The 19713-nt window shown below is 40.4% G+C and overlaps 1 protein-coding gene across 4 annotated transcripts in view; it reads left to right on the top strand.

Moving 5' to 3' along the window:
• Window positions 1–1553: 1553 nt before the first annotated feature.
• Window positions 1554–19713, top strand: part of lama2 (laminin, alpha 2) — a 498600-nt gene continuing 480440 nt past the window's right edge. For 3 of the 4 annotated variants that reach the window (XM_061987117.2, XM_061987118.2, XM_061987116.2), the window contains exon 1: window positions 1554–1677. In XM_061987117.2, the coding sequence (XP_061843101.2) occupies window positions 1611–1677 (67 nt within the window). In that variant the 5' untranslated portion in view covers window positions 1554–1610. Of the gene's footprint in view, window positions 1678–1731; window positions 1859–19713 lie in introns of those variants that run through there. The other variant, XM_061987119.2, reaches the window with a different exon arrangement.

Here is a 19713-nt window from a genome sequence, read left to right as displayed (position 1 = left end):
CCGAGTCCATGGTACTCGCCCGGAAAAGGGTGGAGTGCCATCTCCGGGTTGGGGAGGCGACCCTGCCCCAAGTGGAGGAGTTCAAGTACCTCGGAGTCTTGTTCACGAGTGAGGGAAGAGTGGATCGTGAGATCGACAGGCGGATCGGTGCGGCATCTTCAGTAATGCGGATGCTGTATCGATCCGTTGTGGTGAAGAAGGAGTTGAGCCGGAAGGCAAAGCTCTCAATTTACCGGTCTATCTACGTTCCCATCCTCACCTATGGTCATGAGCTTTGGGTTATGACCGAAAGGACAAGATCACGGGTACAAGCGGCCGAAATGAGTTTCCTCCGCCGGGTGGCGGGGCTCTCCCTTAGAGATAGGGTGAGAAGCTCTGTCATCCGGGGGGAGCTCAAAGTAAAGCCGCTGCTCCTCCACATCGAGAGAAGCCAGATGAGATGGTTTGGGCATCTGGTCAGGAGGCCACCCGATCGCCTCCCTCGGGAGGTGTTTAGGGCACGTCCGACCGGTAGGAGGCCACGGGGAAGACCCAGGACACGTTGGGAAGACTATGTCTCCCGGCTGGCCTGGGAACGCCTCGGGATCCCCCGGGAGGAGCTGGACGAAGTGGCTGGGGAGAGGGAAGTCTGGGCTTCCCTGCTTAGGCTGCTGCCCCCGCGACCCGACCTCGGATAAGCGGAAGAAGATGGATGGATGGATGGATATACATAATGATAACTAGAGATAAAAAATTAATACCGAAAAATGGAGGGGAAGAAAGAGAAGCAATCTATATTAACCTTGTAGATTGTTATAGTAACAATAGGTTAAGCTTTGTCAGTGTGCCATGTGTTTCCCCTAGGGCACCTGTTTTAAAGTGTGTTAAATATAGAAGAAAATAACCTCCTAATATGACCCCTTTTAAGACATTGCAAGCCAAAATCTAAAACAGGAAGTGGAAGAAAAATAAGAGCGCTGGACAGGAAGAAATACCAAACACAGGAAAACATAAATAAAAGTGCCATGACGGATCTTGACAGTTTTTGGTCTGTTGGGAAAGTACATGTTTTTCTGCTTCGAGTGTAATTGTAGTTGCAATTTTTTTTTATCGTGCATATATTTTCTCCAAATGTTCCATATATATATATATATATATATATATATATATATATATATATATATTTAGTAATCTTTATTTGTAGAGTGGCTGTAAGGAAAGCGAACGCACTTTCGTCAGAGTGTGGTGAGTTGTGCGGGGCAGCAGGAGGAGCCACAAAACAGACCAAAACTTTTAGTTCACTTCTTTTTTGTTGTTGCATCCCCTTCCTTGTCATCTATTTTCTGTTTTTTTTTTAATAAGCTTCCCTCCCAAAACATGCAAGATAGCAGCAGCACTTACAGGTTGATTGGGCGCCTTTTTTTGTTGTTGAGCGGATGCAAATGTAATCAAGCGAGTCTTAAGAAATGAAGAGCATTTTGCATACTTTCCCTCTTGTTTCCCCCGCAGACCACACGGGGAAGGAGGAGAGAGAGAGAGAGAGAGGAGGAAGAGGAGGAGTGCAAAGTTTGGATGAAGTTGTGTCCTGGTAGTGGCAGCGCACAGTCGCAGAAAGCTCACACGGGACAAACATGGCGCGGCTCCGGCTCGTGCTCCTCGCCGCGTTGCTATGGCAATGCGGCCGCGCGCAGCAGAGAGGTGAGTGGCAGCCCGAAGATAAGCGAGTCCATTGGTGATTACGTCATTTTAACCAAATGCGCTAATTGGTCAGTCAGGGCAAAACAGGAAGTGTTTTCACACGCTTTGATAACACGTTTGTTTAATTGAGTAATTAGCCAATTAGTTCACAGCTGGCAACATTTCTGAAGGAGACACGCAGGTAGGGGCTTGTGTTTGCGCATTTGTTGACTTGTTGATATCTCACGTCTTTAAAAGAGTCAGATAACCCTGACCAATATAGAAATATGGTAGTTTTCGTAGTTAAGGCAAGGAAACTTTATTTGTGTAGCACTTTTCATACACAAGGCAGACTCAAAAGTGCTTCACAGCACAACAAAGTCAAATGAAAGAAAATAAAAGCAAAATTAAAATGCAGACAATAAAAATAAAAACAGTGCGGACGTTAAAAGTTAAAAGATTTAGCTGAAAGCTAAGGTGAACATAAAAGTTTTCAGTCTAGTTTTAAAAGTAGTCAGAGTTGGGGAAAGTCTGGCATCTTCAGGAAGTTTATTCCAGCTATTTGTTGCATCGTGACTGATGCTCTCCCTTGATTTGAGTTTACTCTGGGAACCGCTAACAGATTGGTCTCAGAAGATCTTAGTGATCTAGAGCAGTGGTCCCCAACCACCGGGCCGCGGCCCGGTACCGGTCCGTGTATCGCACAAGAAAAAATAAATAAATATATATATATATATTTATTTTTTTATTTTTTTATTAAATCAACATAAAAAACACAAGATACACTTACAATTAGTGCACCAACCCAAAAAACCTCCCTCCCCCATTCACACTCATTCACACAAAAGGGTTGTTTCTTTCTGTTATTAATAATTCTGGTTCCTACATTATATATCAATATAGATCAATACAGCCAGCAGGGATACAGTCTGTAAGCACACATGATTGTATTTTTTTTATGACAAAAAAAAAAAAAAAATACCATACCACCCAACCCCCCTGGTCCGTGGGACAAATTTTCAAGCGTTGACCGTTCCGCAGTTACAAAAAGGTTGGGGACCACTGATCTAGAGGGCTTATATAGTGGGAGCATATCGGTGATATACTTAAAGTTAAAGTTAAAAGTTAAAGTACCAATGATTGTCACACACACACTAGGTGTGGCGAGATTATTCTCTGCATTTGACCCATCACCCTTGATCACCCCCTGGGAGGTGAGGGGAGCAGTGGGCAGCAGCGGTGGCCGCGCCCGGGAATCATTTTGGTGATTTAACCCCCAATTCCAACCCTTGATGCTGAGTGCCAAGCAGGGAGGTAATGGGTCCCATTTTTATAGTCTTTGGTATGACTCGGCCGGGGTTTGAACTCACAACCTACCGATCTCAGGGCGGACACTCTAACCACTAGGCCACTTAGGCCTTAGACCAGTGGTTCTCAAATGGGGGTACACGTACCCCTGGGGGTACTTGAAGCTTTGCCAAGGGGTACGTGAGATTTTTTTTAAATATTCTAAAAATAGCAACAATTCAAAAATCCTTTATAAATATAAATAAAAACGTATCTTTTTTTCCAAATAGTTCAAGAAAGACCACTATAAATGAGCAATATTTTGCACTGTTATACAATTTAATAAATGAGAAACTGATGACGTAGTGCTGTATTTTACTTCTTTATCTCTTTTTTTTAACCAAAAATGCTTTGCTCTTGAATTAAAAAAAAAATTCACAGGGGGTACATCACTGAAAAAAGGTTGACAACCACTGCCTTAGACCATGTAGTGATTTATATGTGAGCAGGAGGATTTTGAAATCAATTCTCTGATGTACAGGGAGCCAATGTAAGGATTTAAGATTTGGTGTAATGTGCTCACATTTTTTGGTCTTTGTTAGAAGTCTAGCAGCAGCGTTCTGAACAAGCTGTAGCTGCCTGACAGTTTTTTTTGGGAAGACCTGCAAGGAGACCATTACCATAGTCTAGTCTACTGGTAATAAAGGCATGTACAAGTTTTTCTAAGTCTTGAGCTGACATGAGCCCTCTCAGTCTTGTTACATTTTTGAGGTGATGGTAGGCCGATTTTGTTACTGATTTGATGTGACTGTCGAAATGTAAATCAGAATCTAAAATAACCCCAAGATTTCTGGCTTTATTTGAGGTTTTCAGGGACAGTGATTGAAGGTGTTGGCTGACTTTAAACCTTTCTTTTTTAGCACCAAAAACAATTATCTCAGTTTTATCTTCATTTAGTTGTAGGAAATTTAACATTAGTAAAGACTTTAAAGCGACTTTTTTTGCCCCCCAACGAGGGTGTGTAACAATTTGAACTTTTATCATATCATATCAATATTATCACACTGTTGTGAAGTCCATCCATCCATCCATTTTCTACCGCTTGTCCCGACTCAAAGTGCTTTACATTGTGAAACTCAATATCTAAGTTACATTTTTAAACCAGTGTGGGTGGGCACCGGGAGCAGGTGGGTAAAGTGTCTTGACCAAGGACACAATGGCAGTGACTATGTTGGCAGAAGCGGGGATCGAACCTGGAACCCTCAAGTTGCTGGAAATTAAATAAATGGACACAGAAGGTGTATGTAAATGTTTTCAAACTTAATTTACATGAAACCAGTATAGACAGACGAGTGTATTTTATTTTTATTAGAGATGTCCGATAATGGCTTTTTTGCCGATATTGTCCAACACTTAATTACTGATTCCGATATCAACCGATACCGATATATACGGTCGTGGAATTAACACATTATTATGCCTAATTTTTTTGTGATGCCCTGCTGGATGCATTAAACAATGTAACAAGGTTTTCCAACAACTTCAACTCAAATTATGGAAAAAAGTGCCAACTTGGCACTGCCATATTTATTATTGAAGTCACAAAGTGCATTATTTTTTTTAACATGCCTCAAAACAGCAGCTTGGAATTTGGGTTATGCTCTCCCTGAGATAATCCTGATACCCACTACAACTATGAGAAATACTATACTTTGACTTTCACAAAGAGCATTATTCTTTTTTTTTTTTTTAAACATGCCTCAAAACAACAGCTACAAAAACAATGAAGGCACACAGCTTCAGTCCAGAGTATACTAGAGTAATAAAGTAAACAATAACATAGTCCTCATTTAGTGCAAGACTGCCTGGCATACTGTATAACATGAAATTATAAACTGGGCTCAATCTGCTCTGCTCTAATGTATTTGTATGAGTAACACAAATGTGCTGCAAGCTAGTGGTGAGTGCTTGAAATGGCCTACCAGTCAGCCAGAGCTTCTGAAATGCTGCGTTGAGACATTGCACCGCCGTTCACTGCAAGCTGCAAAGTGTGCGCCATGCAGGGCAGACTATCCACACCAAACTCTACCGTCGTGCGTTGTCCCTGACTGCAACGTGAGCTTTCGCCCCGGGGTGGTTTTTGTTGTATTTTTGTTTTTTCTCGGCGGAGTCTTTAAGCGACAACTGTGTGGTACTACTTTTTTTCTGTGTTTGCTTTTCATCCATCTTCCGCTTGTATTCATTGTGTATCTCCTTATGATTCTTGAAGAGGTGGGAGATCAAATTGCTCGTATTAAAGGAAGACGTCTTGGTTCCTCCTCGCATAATCAACTTTTTGCAGTCATTGCAAATTGCCAGTTTTTTATCCGTCAGACACACTTTAAAATAATCCCAAACCATAGACATGGTCTCGTTAGTCAATCATGGAGCGAGCTCGCTTGTTAGCCACGGCTACAGCACCGGCAACAACACACTCTTGTTGTTGTTATGCTGCGCTCGCGGCGGTTTGATGAGGTCATCAAGCGTCGCCAGTAAACCTCTCATGCTGCAGTCGTCAACTCCTGTGTTGTGTGTGGGGAGAGGGGAGAGGCTGCTGACTGGGTTTATATCCGTGTTTTACCGGATATGTACCGCTCCGTGCAACAGCGTTTTAAAAAGTCATTAATTTTACTTTTTGAAACTGATACCGATAATTTCCGATATCACATTTTAAAGCATTTATCGTCCGATAATATCGGCAGGCCGATATTATCGGACATCTCTAATTTTTATTTATTTAATTCCAATTACAAAGGACTGTTTTCACTGCTGGACTCTAGAAAGAGGTTCCGCAGCCTCCGTAGCAGAACCTCAGGTAGCAGCTTCTTCCCTCAGGCCATCAGACTCTTGAACGCATCAAAATAATTCCCTCAATTCCCTCCCAAAAAACGGATTAACTCGCTGGAATATAAAGACAATATAACATAAATCCATAAACGTGGATGCATATGCAAATGTGCAATATATTTATCCTTACAGTAATCTATTTATATCTGCACCTTATTGCTCTTTCATCCTGCACTACAACGAGCTAATGGAACGAAATGTTGTTCTTATCTGTACTGTAAAGTTCAAATTTGAATGACAAAAGGAAGTCTAAGTCTAAAATATACGAAAAATACACATTTTTTGCATACGAAAGGGTGTATTTGCATTAATGATATGTATTATTTCATCAAAGGTTAATTTGGTTTCAAAGCAATGTTGACAATAATATTGTTTATTAGTAAAAATGTGGAGGTCACTATTCGTCAAGCAGAGTTTGTCATCGGCCCCGGCCTAGCGTTCATTTCATTGCCATACTTTTAATTTGCAGCATTTTGTTGTTAGTGTTTGAGTGGTTTTGTTTTGGAATATTTTTGAGTTGGAAGCCTTTGATAGCCACCTTAACCACCTGTTTTATATTTACAATTTTATTACATTCCTGTCATTTTTAAACGCCAAGTTTTTTTTAAAACCATATCTCCTGTTAGGGCTGGGCAACCAAAAACTGATAGCGTGGGGTTTTTAGTCCGAATGGCGGTATACGGTATATACCTGAATCTTAAAGTTGCCCAAGTGTTGATAACCAATGTTGAGAGTACTCGGATTATTTGTGTTGTAAGTAGTAACGTGTTGTTTATTCTTATAAAGTAGTTAGCTGTTACTATGTCAAAGAAATATTTGTTCCTTTTTGTTCATTAACGTTAAGTTTATAGCCTCACCCTTGTGCGCGGGGATCGATGGAGCTTCTACTTGCTCACTGCGGTGAAACCAACTGGCTGTTAGGTTAAAAATTACTTTTCAGTCACCCTGTCGCGATACTACAGTAGCTTAGTCCGCACGGGCTGTGGAGAAAAGCACCTTCAAGCCGAGGGATAGCTCAACATTTGACACACGGAGCGAGCAGCAGAGACGAGATATTGTTAGCTTCTGTGTTAAGTTGCTAACAGAAGTTAACAACATAAACCGATGAGATTAGTGAGAAAGTCGCTACAAGGAGAGAGAGAGAGAGGTTCTCAAGCAAATTGGTGTATGTTTAAATCAAGCTGTAGTCACTCACCAATAGGCAAATAAAACATTGCATCACTTGGCAGTCGAGAAGTCAAAGAGCGTGCCCTGTGCTTTCCCCGTCAGACGCAGAGAAGAGCAAACGGCCGTAACAAAGGCACATCAAAATATACTGGTATGGTGGTATTGTCTCAAATATATACCACTTTCTAAAATATACTTGTATTAACTCTTATACCGGTATACCGCCAAGCCCATCACCTGTTTTAACTTTTTTTCTTTTATCATGGCTAACCCCCCCCTCCGTGCGTCGGTTGAGGTGGGCGGGGCTGGGGGGGGGGGGGGGGGGGGGTTGGTGGTAGCGGGGGTGTATATTGCAGCCCGGAAGAGTTAGGGCTGCAAGGTGTTCTGGGTATTTGTTCTGTTGTGTTTATGTTGTGTTACGGTGCGGATGTTCTCCCGAAATGTTTTTGTCATTCTTGTTTGGTGTGGGTTCACAGTGTGGCGTATATCTCTAACAGTGTTAAAGTTGTTTATACGGCCACCCTCAGTGTAACCTGTATGGCTATTGATCAAGTATGCCTTGCATTCACTTGTGTGTGCGTGCAGAAGCCGCACATATTAAGTGACTGGGCCAGCACTCGTTGGACTGGATGAAAAGCGGACGTGACGATTTTGGGGAGGGGCACTGAAATTTGGAAGTCTCCCGGGAGGGTTGGCAAGTAGGAGAATTAGCGGTGAATGCGGTGTTACCGCGGCACCGCCGCTGTATATAATCGGCGGGCCAGCTCCAGTTTTAATTTGCTATCGCCTCAAGGGCCAAGTGAAATTTCACGGCGGGCCACTTTTGGCCCGCAGGCCAGAGTTTGACACCCATGGCTTAGATAGCTTCCGGGGTGGGCCGACCTCGTCTCACAAGATCTAGTTTCTCTTTAAATATCTTTCTTGAAAATGACCTTGCAAATGTATATCTGCCATCTAATTAACATTTTGCTGTCCTCTTTGGGGGTTAAAAAAGTGAGTACCAGTGATTTTTTTCTGCTGGCCAGGTATGGCTTCAGTACCACTTCCTGCTTTCGTAAATCACCACTTGTGATTGATACTCAAGTTCGGAGTGACAAGTGAGTATCCAATCACAGTCACGTTTAACGTAAGATTACCTCGATGGGCTACTCGTGATCTGATTGGCTGTCGCAACTGTCTATCAACTGAACGCCCTCCGTTTGTTTACACTGCACAGCCACCGCTAATGTTGATTCAGAAGGCCTCCGGCAGAATTCATGCAGCTCTGGCAACAAGCTAGCTGAATTGTGATTGGATAAAAACTCAAACGCGAAAACAAGCAACACTGGAGCCTAATATGATATAAAGACACTATGATGAATACTTTTATATATTTATGGAAAGTAAATTAAAAGTAAAATTTACTTTTATTAATTTATGATCATGATTTATGTTAGGCCATCAGAGAACACCTTGCTGGTTCTGACGGCACACCACTGCACATTTCTAGGCTGATAGTCACCTTTACTCCAGTATGTGCTTGAACTATGACCAAAACATGAACATTCCAGTTGCAATCAATTTAATGCCATGAGAATATGACTAGAACTCATTTTTTTGTCAGATTGAGAGCTCAAGAAGAATGTTTGTACTCAAAGTTATAGTTCTGGCTTTCCAAGAGTTCCATAGAGGGTTGTTAAGAGGTTGCTTCACCATTTGACATCCTGTGGGGTGTTTCTGGAAATATTTCAAGCATCACAAATAAAGAAAAAAAACCTGCATTGGAATTGTCATGCAGGCAGACCCCTCTGATGAATCTGAAACTAAGTCAAATCAATTTGCTTGGTATCTTACCAATGGAGCTAAGTGAAAACGTATTTATGTCTTGGTTGTAATTTTCTAATCACCTCACAAAACACTCGCTTTGTGTCTGTGGAACTGTGAAAGATCAGTTTGCTGCATGACACCGGTAACACTGGTGAACTGCACTAAAGTCTTCAGAGATTATGACTGACTGGAGGAGGAATAAGGCCATCAACAGAGATTTGAATATTCCCACAAAAAAGAAAGTTTGTCCCTCTTTGTGAATACATTGATTGTATTTGATGTGTTGTATCATCTCAAGACAAGTCTAGTGATTGCCATTCTTTTTACTGTCTAATAACGACTGTTCTTTAACTATCCTGCTTTTGTCTCTGCGTAGTTTACTACTGTATGTGTGTCAATGAGAAAATGGCCTGATTACCCATTGTTTTTTTTTTTGTCTGGATTCATAAGACAAAAAATAAGAGATGAAATGTGGATTTTGGCAAGGGTATATCAGATAGTAGCTGTGTTCCCAATTAGGGGCTATAGTAGGCGGTTAGGTAGGCGGCCTCTTCTGAAAGGAAAATCCCCTTTTTGTGGCACATGTTCCTCCACTTACCGGTACTGTTATGTTAGGCTGTTAAATGGCTCAATGTTAGCGTCCTTTTACACCAGTTTAGGTCTTACACAGTGGTTTTCACTTATTTTCTGTAATTATTTTGCCCCTTTATAAATTAAAAATACTATTGAGAACTTGATATGTATTTTTTTTTTTTATCTAATCAAACCACAGTTTTAGATGCTCGCCACCGCAGTTTTATTTAAAGGTAACCTTTATTGCAAAACCAACTTATCTTACCTATTGGTACCTATTTGTATGTTTGGGATCTGCGTAAGTCCCGAAAATGTGAAAGAAACCATTGATACATTGCGGAGATATTTTTCAAGCAATCTTGCCTTCTTTCATACTTCTTCCAAACAAGCTATTGGGAATTTTCCCCATTAGTGATGTTTTGCCCAATTGTGACATCAGCGGATATCTCCATACAGATGTTACCAGTTACATTTTTGCCTAATTTTTCACTTTAAGTGAAGAATGCAACGACCTGATAAGTCCAAAAGGGAAAGAGATGATGGAGTATTATTTGCTCACAGATGCTACCTGGTGGTTGTTTGAACACACTGCAGCGAGTCCTGGTCAGTCCCACTCCTTAATGCCTCAGTCACATGCAAGAATCTCACAGGAATGAGGCAAAATTACAGTGGTACTTTTTGTATATGGTAGAAATTTAGTCATAGTGCTTTACACAAGTATGCCATTTTAGTCCGCAGTGTAGTCAAAAAGCACCCTTCTTTTTCGCTATGCTTTTTTTGTAGGGCAGACTGGCTCGTACATGCACATGTGTCCTACGCTGTTGCCATCTCTAATACCATTTAGCATATAGTTTGAACTTATATCCGTCAGAAGTGCTAAAACTACAACATGGATGGCGGGGAGAAGACTGTCAAAGTGGAGACACGGCGCATCCTTAAGAGACAGTCAGAAAGCGGCTTAAAAACGGTCCTTAAAACATATTCTATGATAAATTTTAAACAAAGAACCATCATTACATGTTATGTAGACCACAAGGAAGTGATTTAAATGTGGGGAAAAAATCATAATATGACCCCTTTAAACGAGACTGTTCAGTTTGTGTGATTCTCAAGGTAAAAAAAACGGATTCACTGTGGTTTTTATATACTTGGCACTATAATGTTAAAACCTTTAAATTTGTTGGTTCCATGCTTTCAAGGCCAGAGTTTTTTGGCATAAAACACACACCAGTCTTTCCTCGTTTCCCTAAACCCAAGGACTATGAATAGTACGCTTTCTCGTATTTACCGTAGTTTCCAGAATATAAGCCGCTACTTTTTTTTTTTTTGAACCTTGCGGTTTATAACCGTTTTGAACGTAAATATAACTAAATGTATGTAAATAAACATTTACAAAATCTTTCTGTGTAAATATCTCATTTCACAACGTACCAGTGCAAACAATATATGTAAAAAAATAATGTTTTCTTTTAAAATGTAGTGGGTAGTCCGAAAAATATGGTACTGTCTATATTCTGTTTATCATCACTTGTTTCCTTGCCTTTGACTCTTCCCTTTTCCTTTACTGTAACTTCTCCACCTCTCCTCCTTCATCAGCTACAAACTGTATACGTCTTCTACTGGGTGGAACAGGAAGCCTGTTGATTACTTTGAGCACTGCTGCCACCTCGCTGGAGGATTGTGTATTGTTCAAGCATGAACAAAGACACTAATACCCCTCCAGGGCGCCCCTCCTTATACTATTGGTATACTTGGTGGTCTACTATAACATGCATTAAATGCAATATTGCACAGATAATCCAGGCATATAAAAGTCTGCAAAGGATAATAGCAGTCCATCCTCAAAAAACCAAAACATTTGGGACTTTGAATGGGGACAGCCATCACTCAAGGCGTGATGAGGAATGGGGACACACATGACAAAATGGCCGTATTGTATTCCCACGCTCTTGAAGATTGCAATCTGAACTGTTCTCCCAAAGAATGTACGACCAATTTTGAGAGTCTGTTCGTACAATCTTTGTTACTGAGAAATTAGGGGAAGTGGGTGTGGAGTTATGAGGCAGATGGTGAGAAATCACAGCTGATAAATGTTGGATGGAACTGGTTGATGGAATGTTCCGAAAAGGAAGGTCAATGTGTGGTGTAGTTTCTGATGCAGTTTTTAGGTAGAAGTCTTTTATTTAAAGATTCAAGTACATTGAAGAACTCACCTGTTATACAGTATTTGACCTAATGTTATAAATATAGTTCAAAGGTAAACAGCATGTTGCATATTTGCTTTAAGACCATGTACAATATGTAAAACCATTTTTCAATAGGAAGAGTAACTCTGCTCTGATTTAATGTCTATTGTCTTGACTTATATATAATTTGCCTTAATGGTACTACACAACTTTAATCTGTTGATTTTTTTGGAACATTGAAAATAATCGACTTAAGTAACATTTTGGAACCTGCATCTACTATGGAAGCAAGCTTAGGTTCTTACCCAAGGTGTCGCAAGGTATCTATCGACGCGTACCACAGCGGGAAATGTCAATGCACTTGATACATACATCCTATGACATCATGATGGAATCGAGACCTTTTTTGAAGTTTAGAAAAAAATCATTTTGAATGAGACTTTAGAGCCAACAATAGCCAAAAATACTTGCGTTAGTGCCGTGGTCGGCAACCTGTGGCTCTTTAGCGCCGCCCAAGTGGCTCCCTGGAGCTTTTAAAAAAAATGTATGAACCTTTTTTTTTTGTTTTAATAAGGTTTCTTTAGGAGGACAAACATAATAACCTGACTCTCGCCAGATCCTTGTAGTTCGCTGAGCTCCACACAAGGATCTGGGATCGAGGGCAATGCAAACTCCTTCAAGATAGCAAAAAATAATTAACCAATCAGGATCGTCGGGCGGGATTTCATAGATTTGACGTTTGTCTGATTCAAACAACAATAGCGGAACACAGCGAGTAGTCGTGTGCTGACATTGATTCTGCTATTGCAACTGTTTTGTCGAATCTATCGAACATTAATTCTTCAAAAGATGAACAGAGAACGGTTTTGAAGACATTTATTGGTGGCAAGGATGTTTTGGCTTTTCTTCCGACCGGGTTTGGCAAGAGCTTGATTTACCAAATCGCTCCACTGGTGGTGAAGGAGAAATGAAGACTTCCCAATGAAGCCTTTTATTCACATATTTTCTTTGCACAAACAACATCGATCGTCTACTGACATTGCTGCGTTGTTTCAGTAAAAGTTCTCTAACTCTTCGCTCTGTCGTCATCCAGTAGTTGGCTGTTCTGTTTTGGATTTCCCAGCGTCGCTCTCATCAGCGTCACGAGTTGATTTCGATGTGAGTGGTTGAAGTAGCACGTCATTCAAGATAACGGACAGGTGGTTTATCCAATCACATACAATTTTTTTTTTTACACGGCCCCGCCTTCTGAAATACAGCTCCTCTTTAGAAGTCCCAGATCCTTGTGTGGAGCTCAGGGAACTACAAGGATCTGGCAAGAGTTAGGTTACAAACATAACACAAACCTTCCTAATTGTTAGAAAGCCCACTGTTTATTATGTTTGTGTTTATGCTTTACTGATGAGAGTAGTTGGCGAGCGCCGTTTTGTCCTACTAATTTTGGTGGTCCTTGAACTCACTGTAGTTGTGTCGACTGTGACGCAACAGTTTGTTTACATGTATAGCTTTCTCCGATGCTGCCACAGAAAGACTGTTTTTTGTCTCATTTTGTCCACCAAATATTTCATGCTGTGCGTGAATGCACAAATGTGAGCTTCGTTTATTGACTTGTGTGGAGTCCAAATCAGGCATATTTGGTCCGTGCATGACTGCAAGCTAATTGATGTTAACATGCTATTTAGGCTTAACTGTATGTACATATTGCATCAGTATGCCTCGTTTGTAGGTATATTTGAGCTCATTTAATTTTATTTATTTATGTCCTCTGTGTATTTAATTTATATTTGCATGTCTCATGACACATTATCTGTATGTCTCATGACACATTATTTGTATGTAATATTTGCATTTCTGATAGTTGTTTGTGTGCCATGTTGTTCCAGACCACAGTAAACATTACCCAGCTTGCAAAGATTGTAATTAATCCATTAGAAGAAGACAGCCTGCCATTTCTTTTAACATGAACACACACATCTATATCTTAAGAGTTATCTCACCCTCTTAAAAAAAGCTTCCGTTTTACTAATGTTTTCCAATGTTGTAAAAATGTGTAGAATAAATATTAAATTTCAACATTTCCGTCAGTGAAGATTTGTGTCAGCCTGCGACACATGGTCATGTCAGCCTGCGACACATGGTCAATTTGATAGTAGGCTAATAAAGCTAATATAGACACTTACATGGGCAGCACGGTGAAACAGGGGTCAGTGCATGTGCCTCACAATACGAAGGTCCTGAGTAGTCCTGGGTTCAATCCCGGGCTCAGGATCTTTCTGTGTGGAGTTTGCATGTTCTCCCTGTGACTGCGTGGGTTCCCTCCGGGTACTCCGGCTTCCTCCCACCGCCAAAAACATGCACCTGGGGATAGGTTGATTGGCAACACTAAAATTGGCCTTAGTGTGTGAATGTGAGTGTGAATGTTGTCTATCTGTGTTGGCCCTGTGATGAGGTGGCGACTTGTCCAGGGTGTACCCCACCTTTCGCCCGAATGCAGCTGAGATAGGCTCCAGCACCCCCCGCGTCCCCAAAAGGTACAAGCGGTAGAAAATGAATGGATGGATGGATGGATAGACACTTACATCATGTGTTCATTATAAAACTGATAATTAGTGTTTAATTTTTTGCGGCTCCAGACAGATGAGTTTTCTGTATTTTTGGTCCAATATGGCTCTCTCAACATTTTGGGATGCCGACCCCTGTCTTAGTGTAATTTATGTGGGGTACACAAATCAAGACAACAGTTGTTTCTGTCCCGATTTTCCCCTTTTGACTAAAAACTGCAAACTCCTGGTTGTCTTATGACTTATAAGATTGTCCTGTGGTCTCACTGTCTAAGGGTGTGTTAGGATGGAATTTGTCCGGCTAATCGGCTCCAAAACGGGTCGGGGCCGACAATCCGACCAAAACTTTTCATGTCTATGGGGAGTCTCTGCAATGTAAATTTTGGACGTTATACCGAAAGTAGCCAATCAAGAAGGGAGCTTACTGAGCTATGACTAAGGAAGCTAGCGTAAACAATCTCTCAACATAAACTTGAGTTGACACAATTAATCGTTGTAGCAGTAGGCCTACTACGCTAATAAAAGCAGCCATTACCTTAATTTACAAAAAAAAAATCTCACCTCCAGCTCGCTCAGTAGATTATAAAGTCCGTGTTCACGCCGTCTCAACGATTTTTACCCAGTCTTTTTTGGAGTATGGTATTTTCTCTCAGTAACAGTCCCAAGACCACCATCATTCCTCTTTCATGTTGCCTGTTTTTGTGTTTTTAGGTCGCTGCAATGTTGGTTGCTATGTATCTTCTTCTTCCATTTTAGACCACATTTGTTTACGCCAGATTTCGACTTACATCAGACATGATAGTGGGACACAGTAGTTATGTGTTTGATGGGCCGCGCTGACATGCCGTAGGACACCATACACACAAAGATCACAACGGCTCAATGCCTGATTTTTGTGTGTAACAGATAAAAAAAAATCACTTAATATTTAGAAAATATTTGTGTACCAGCCTTAACTGAAGCTGCTATTTGCAATGTTATTACCAATTTAAAAAGGCTCTATTCAAAGCAATTACTAATGCAGATTCAACCAAGGTGTACTTGCAAGTTCACTGGAGGCATCATAGTGAATAGAACGTGAATCTTGTTGGTGTGTGTTTCGGCCATTAGAGAAATCAATGTTTTCATGAGATGAATCCATCTCAGTGTTATGTTTCTGAAACATGTTGATCCCAGTCTGCTTTGTTAATGCAAAAATCCGCCGCGCTTAGCTGGATGGGTTTGATAGAACGCACCACTGGGAAATCTGTCAAACTTTCTCAACTTGGAAAGCCCAACTTATTGCAATTAAAGTTTTCTTACAAATAAGAGATTTGGAAAAAGAGGGGGGCATGGAATGACCTGCTAAAGAATATTTATGTATCACTGGAGATTGCTTTAAGACTGCAAGGGGAGCTCAGTTTCCCCTAAAATGTAAAAAAATAAGTGGTAAAATAATTACTTTTGTGTTTACATTTCATTGACTAAATAAGCGCTAGAATGTGTTTAACTTTTGTTCAGAATCAGCTACTTTTCACAGGTCACTGGTACGACTTTCTTCTTTCATTGTGGTGGTGTTACGGCACGGTAAACCATGTTGAAGCTTAGCCTCCAAAGACTTAAATGGGGAAAATCATGAAGTGGGTTGTTCCATTGAGGGGAAACTAGAAAGCCGTTGGATAAATGCTCGGTTTTCTGACACCCATCCGACACTGAGCGTCTCTGAGGGTCTATGGGACAGTGGGCTGGCATCAGCTGGCCTGGACGCTGGGATTCTGCATGATGATTGGATGATCTGTCTGAGCCGAAATCTCTTTGATTGATAGCAACAAGAGCGAATCAGCGACTTTCAAATATGAACCACCACCGGAGCATTTTCAAGTTTCATTCCGTTATTCTAAACTGATCTGCAGACTTTTCCAATAATGTTAGTTATTATAAAAAGTATTTACAGTTCTGTTCTTAAATAACAGGCAGTAGTGACTATCTGTACATTTCGGAACAAAAAACAACACAGAAATTGGCAACAATAAACCAAAATAACACAATCCAGGATGAGAGAAGGTGGAAAGCATTGCAACAAGTAGTATTTCTCATTCAAAATGACTTCTACTTTTATTTCCCCCCCCTTTTTCTTGCAATTCTTTGTTAAAACGACAAGCGAGTATACAGGGTCCTAGATCATTTCTTCCCCTCCTTGAAATACCAGCAGAGTAATCAAAGTAATGTAGTTCTGTTCATACTTGAATTTATTGATCACATTAGTCAATATAAAAAGTGTCTGAGAAAATGAAAAACAATAACATGCTCTGGACATTGGTCGGTTTTGTTACTTGTAATTATAGTTATCCCTAGAACTGAACTGGGTCAAGAGATCTGTTTTTATCCTTTTAGTCAGTTTTGGGCAGTGTTGGGACTAACGCGTTACAAAGTAACGCGTTACTGTAACGCCGTTACTATCGGCGGTAACTAGTAATCTAACGCGTTATTTTTTATATTCAGTAACTCCGTTACCGTTACTACATGATGCGTTACTGCGTTATTTTGCGTTATTTTTTATGTAGTATCGGCTAGAAACTGAGAAGATATGAGTGTTGCAGCGCTGCTGAAGAGGCGACAAAAAAGAGGCGCGCCGCGCGCTGTCTGTGTGTATGTGTGTGTGAGTGTGTGTGTGTGTGGGAGGGGGCGTGTCTGTGTCTACTATCAAGACGTCATGGCGAACCCCGAAGCCGAGTTTCTTAAAATGGAGATATTTTCAGTACGTTTCTTTTATCGACCACAAAGAAAAGAACATTTTAGCTGAATGTAAGTTTCAAATATGCTGAAACAGCGACAAAAACAACATGCTTCGACGAAGCTAGTAAAGAGACACACACTTCACCTCCATCTCCAACAGCGGCTGGATTTTAATGAGGCACTGCACACTGAAGGTACACACACTCTGTCAATTCTCTTATATACTCTTTCATTTTAAACTTTTAGAGTGTTTGATTATCACATCACTCTAAATGTTTAGACTATAAAGTTCACAAACCTAAAGAGGGATACTAGTGGGCCAGGCTAATATTTCCTTTTCTCTAAACTAAGTGGGGAAATGTGTAGAGTGTTCTGGGCTTCAGACATGATTTTATTTCAGAATTCCTTGAGAAAACGCCTGGTTAGGCTTTATGTATGTAGTGTGTGCCTTTCTTGTTTTACAGCTATGTTGTTATTATGCTGTTTGTTACTTATGTATGTTAAGTTGCAGCTATTTAAAATAGTTTTGTCAATTTGTTCTGGTCTGAAACAAATTGGCCCTTTAAAACATATATTTGTCTTTGTGTGTTGTATGTAGAGCACATTGCTTAGCAGAGTTCAGTGATGCAAATGCATGTCAAGTTGATCAACAGATTGTATTATTCTACAGTGCAATAACAGTACTAAAATGAAGGCTAAAAGGGCATTAAATGGGGCCTTAAAAAAATAAAAAAATATATATGTAAGTAACTAAATAGTTACTTTTCACAGTAACGCATTACTTTTTGGTTTAAGTAACTGAGTTAGTAACTGAGTTACTTTGGAAATAAAGTAACTAGTAACTGTAACTAGTTACTGGTTTTCAGTAACTAACCCAACACTGGTTTTGGGCCGTGAAGGGTTCTTTGTTGTGGCATGGGTTGCCAGGGCAGTAATCCTGGGCCTACTTAGCCACTCTACTTACTCTGATAGACCATCAGCACCGTTCAATCACCACGAGCTGTTTTTGAGGTTGAATCCATACTTTTAACACTGCTTCAACATATATTCAATAGGAAAAATGGAAGCATAAATCATCACTTGCAGCCATAATTATACATTCAGTCATTCATTTTCAGCACATATAGACAGACAACCAATCACCCTCACATTTACACATGCAGACAACTTAGTGCCTCTTCTTAACCTAACATGCATGTTTTTTGGACTGTGTTTGAACTCCAAACAGAAAGGTCTGAGCTAAGATCCGAACCCATACCATCTGGCTTTGAGGCAGATGTGCGAACCACATAAGCCACTGTGCTGTCAGTTGACTTCACATAACTTATGATGTGTATTCTTCTCTTCTAATGTTCGTCTCACCCTTGGACATTTAATTAACTGGGATCGCATGATGTACACTGAAGTCTTGAAAGTGGTCAATGTTGTACTCAAGTAACTGTTGTATGTTATGAATACCGAATTCTGTAAATAGAACGAGTCACAAAACCCTAACAGCAGAATGAGGCACTCTTATCAAAAATGAATCAATGACATTGTGCTAAAGACAGTGCCGTGTTAACAGGTGTGTGCGCGTGTGGATTAGAGCACTGCTTTGGTTTCCAAAATTAAACGGGTGTTAAGTTAGAATGATGCGGCGTCCTTCCTTTCAAAACTAATTGTGGAGCTTAGGAAGAAAAGACAAGTATCAGATTTCAATGACTACAACACTTAAAGGGGAACTGCTCTTTTTTGTGGAATCGTTCACAACCATAATGAGAGACAAGAACACATGTTTTTAAAAAAATTTTTTTAACCAATTTAAAGATAAAAGCTTCAAAGATGCGGCTAATAGGAGTCACTGTTGTAGCCTTTAAAGCCCTCTAAAATGACATCAAAACCAGCAATGTTTTATATACACGCTGCAAGTCTTTATATAATATAGTAAGACACGTTCATATCAATATGTAACAAGTTCAATATTTACCGCATTTTAATCATTTTAATCAATCAGCCTGATTTATTTCGCGCATTGATTTCTGTTTCCATAGCAAAGCACATCTGACTTCTGGCATCAAATGTGTTCTCACTTCTAGATACAAAGTCGTGTGTGTCTTCTAATCATGGCAGACTAGGTAACAGACCACAAAGACGACTATTTTTAGACAAATGAGGATTCACAACCTGATACTTTTGAAGCTAAATATACTGCTGCTTATAGAAGCGAGTACGAAGGAAGAGTGAGACGTTGAAGCAGACAGAAACCGGAAGAGTGGGATGAAAGCGATTTTGATGCTATAAATATGAAACTTGGAGCCAAGGTATTTCGGCATTAATGGATTGCTTACCCAAAATCAACAGGAAACATCCCCGGCCAGCTGGACCAAACAGACCAAACATTATATTGTAGCGTCCCGGAAGAGTTAGTACTGCAAGGTGTTCTGGGTATTTGTTCTGTTGTGTTTATGTTGTGTTACGGTGCGGATGTTCTCCCGAAATGTTTTTGTCATTCTTGTTTGGTGTGGGTTCACAGTGTGGCGCATATTTGTAACAGTGTTAAACTTGTTTATACGGCCACCCTCAGTGTGACCTGTATGGCTGTTGACCAAGTATGCCTTGCATTAATTCGTGATGAGAACAGCCGGTAGATATTATGTGACTCGGACGGCACGCACGCAAAGGAAATGCCTTTAAGGTTTATTGGCACTCTGTACCTCTCCCTATGTCCGTGTACACAGCGGCGTTTTAAAAACGTCATACATGTTACTTTTAGAAACCGATAATTAAGAAACCGATATTACATTTTAAAACATTCATCGGCCGATAATATCGGCAAACCGATATTATCGGACATCCCTACAATATATACGGTGTTTTTCGGACTATAAGTTGCAGTT

The sequence above is a fragment of the Nerophis lumbriciformis genome, linkage group LG26 (genome assembly GCF_033978685.3).
Source record: "Nerophis lumbriciformis linkage group LG26, RoL_Nlum_v2.1, whole genome shotgun sequence".
NCBI classification, from domain to species: domain Eukaryota; kingdom Metazoa; phylum Chordata; class Actinopteri; order Syngnathiformes; family Syngnathidae; genus Nerophis; species Nerophis lumbriciformis.
This window is presented reverse-complemented; position numbering and strand designations above follow the sequence as displayed.